Source organism: Gopherus flavomarginatus, chromosome 11 (assembly GCF_025201925.1).
Source record: "Gopherus flavomarginatus isolate rGopFla2 chromosome 11, rGopFla2.mat.asm, whole genome shotgun sequence".
In the NCBI taxonomy this organism is placed as follows: Eukaryota; Metazoa; Chordata; order Testudines; family Testudinidae; genus Gopherus; species Gopherus flavomarginatus.
The window spans coordinates 6,311,460-6,314,487 of record NC_066627.1 but is presented as its reverse complement, the minus strand read 5'-3'; the positions used below and the strand labels follow the sequence as shown (position 1 = coordinate 6,314,487).

At 40.7% G+C, this 3,028-nt stretch overlaps 1 protein-coding gene across 1 annotated transcript; it reads right to left on the bottom strand.

Moving 5' to 3' along the window:
• Positions 1-1,246: 1,246 nt before the first annotated feature.
• Positions 1,247-2,194, bottom strand: LOC127031332 (olfactory receptor 10C1-like). The gene has a single exon (XM_050918079.1). The coding sequence runs from the start codon at positions 2,180-2,182 to the stop codon at positions 1,247-1,249; it is 936 nt and encodes a 311-aa protein (XP_050774036.1). The 5' UTR covers positions 2,183-2,194.
• Positions 2,195-3,028: the final 834 nt, after the last annotated feature.

Here is a 3,028-nt window from a genome sequence, read left to right as displayed (position 1 = left end):
CCAGCAGAATATCCCACAGCTCAATGGTTAAGGCACTCACCCGTAAAGTGGGAAACCTCCTCTATAAATACCTTATCCTCATCAGACAGAGGGGGAATAGAACTGGGGGGACTCAAGCTAAAAGTTATGAGGAGGCTGCTGCAGCACCAACTCCTCCTACATTGTTTCATGCAAGAAACCCCTCAGGAACCTACCTCCAGGAGACAGTTCCTGCTGTAGACCCCAATCAAATATATGCACTTCACTTCAGCCTGGACCTAGGTGCCAGGCTTCGGTTGAGGGGCAAGGTTTAGCACACAGTGCTCTCTTCAGTATCTTCTGTTAGCTAGTTTAGGCAGCTCCCCACTCACCATCCTGGCTTTTGTGGATCCTATTATTTGGCACCTATATACCTTCACTCATTGTGTAGGAAACCTGGACCCCTAACCCAGACTTTGTGAATACAGATCATTTTCTATGAACCTAAAAGTTAGGTCTTGTGAGAGGGAGAAAAAAAATCCCACTGGATGTAGCCTTTACTCACAATGAATTCCTGGGAGGAAAGATGCTGTGATTAATGATTTTGCATGTTCCAGGACCAGAGAATGATAAAAATGAGTTGTCCAGCAATAGAGGTTTTCTCTTAGACTTCAGATGACCCATGTGCAATCTTATGGTTAAGGATATTCTGGTCTAGAACTGAGATGTTGCTGAATTAGAAAAGATTGACAAATGGGAGACAGTGATTGTTGACATACTTTCTGAGATATCTGAAATTCCTTTGTAAGTATTTTTTGAAATTTAATGGAAATTTCTAAAAAATTGAACTAATCTACTGAGGGCAAGGAGAATTGCAAAACATTTCCCAGTTCCTCTACCCATTTCTGTCATTAAATTTTGGGAGGAGAAATATTTGGGAAACTCAGAAAATTTCAACCAACTCCAATTAAAATGTGTATGGGAGACAGTCTATGAACTGCAGATATACTTCAATTAGAACTGGTGAAACAATGGGAGGAGGCAGCAACGTAATTTCATTTTTTTTATTTTTGTTTTCCACAAGATTCACATATTTATTTGTTGAAGTTCAAAATCTTAATGAAAAAATTTCATTGAAATACAAATTTCAGAAAAAATAGACCAACACTATGTTTGATGTGATAAATTGCTATGTAATGTTGAGCTGTCTCTTGGTCTCTTTAGCACTGTAGAGTCTCTTGAGAGCAGACATATTCCCCAGGGAATAATCCAGTTGCAGGAAAAATGTCTATTTTTGTGGATGGAACATCTTCATCCCTGTTTTCCTCAAGGCATCTTTCACCTCCTTGTTCCTGAGGCTGTAGATAATGGGGTTCAAGATTGGAGTCACCACTGAGTAGAACAGAGAGAGTAATTTGGTCACATCTGGAGAAAAGCTGGACTTGGGGCGCACGTACATGATAAGGGCCGACCCATAGAACAAGGTCACAACAATGAGGTGCGAGGAGCAGGTGGAGAAGGCTCTGCGCCTGCCTTCGGCGGACTGCATTTTCAGGATGGTGGAGATGATACAGATGTAGGATACCAGGATCAGCATGAAAGGCATCATGAGGACGAAGGCAGCAGCCACAATGATCTGGATCTCATTCCAGTAGGTGTCCCTACACACCAGCTTCAGCACCGGCTGAATCTCACAGAAGAAGTGGTTGATCAAGTGGGACCCACAAAAAGGAAGTGTGAATACAAACGTTGTGTGCCCCAGGGCCACCAGGATGCCACATATCCATGAGCTCATAGCCAGCTGGATGCAAACCCTCTTGTCCATGATGGCTGTGTAGCGCAGAGGGTTGCATATGGCACTGTAGCGGTCATATGCCATAGACGCAAGGAGAAAGCACTCAGTAACAGCAAAGAATAGAAAGAAATACATCTGTACTGCACAGCCAGCAAAGGAGATGGTTTTGTCTTCTGAGAGGAGGTTGGCCAGCATCTTGGGCAGAGTGACCGAGGTGTAGCAGACCTCCAGGAATGACAGGTTCCTGAGGAAGAAATACATAGGTGTGTGAAGGGCTGGATTGACATTTATGACGATGATGATGAGGACGTTTCCCAGCACTGTGATGACGTAAATGCATAGAAACACCACAAAGAGAATGAGATTTGTATCTGTGTGGTTAGAGAATCCCAGGAGGACAAATTTTGCCATGGAGGTGTCATTTTTCATCTCTTCTTCAGCATATTTCGTCTTAAGAATTAAAAAGAAAGGCTACACATAAGTTTGATATATGTAAAGTAAAATTACCCTCTATCTATTCCTATATACCCCCTCTATATCTACATATCTTTTAGTCATGCCAGACTAATCTGATATCTTTCCTTTATAAATAACTGATTATTAGACAAGAAGACTGGGTTAAATCTAAAACGTCTGCATTTCATCAAGGCATCTGAGATAGTAGCACATGGGAAATATTAGTTAAATTGGAGAGGATTTTGTTTAGTACAAGAATTTTAACGTAGGTAAGAAACTGGGTAAAAGGGAGACAACAGGTTCTGATGAAAGCTGAATCACTGGACTTGAATTAGGTTACTGCTGGACTTTCTCAAGAATCAGTCTTGAGATTGATCTTATTTAATATTATCATGAGTGGCATAAAATTTCATCATGGCACAGAGTTGGGAGGCACTATTAATACTGAGAAGGATCAGAATACTATACAGAAAGAAATGGATAACATTGAGGGCCAGAGTAATGGAAATGAGATGAAATTTAATATTGTAAAGTGAAAGGTCGTAGACTGAGGAGCCCATAACATGGACTTCTGATATAAACTGTGAGCTCATCAGCTGAAAGTGAGAGAGGAGAAAAAAGGGAATAGTGTATTAGTAAAACACAGAAAGACTATGAGCCACTGATGTGATGTGTCTGTGAAAACAACACGTGATTCTAAGATGTATCAGGTAACATATTTCTGCTAGATATAGACAATTATAAATGCCATCATACAAAACATTGGAAAAATCTCATCTGGAATACTGTGTACAATTCTGGTCACTCAAATTCAAGAAA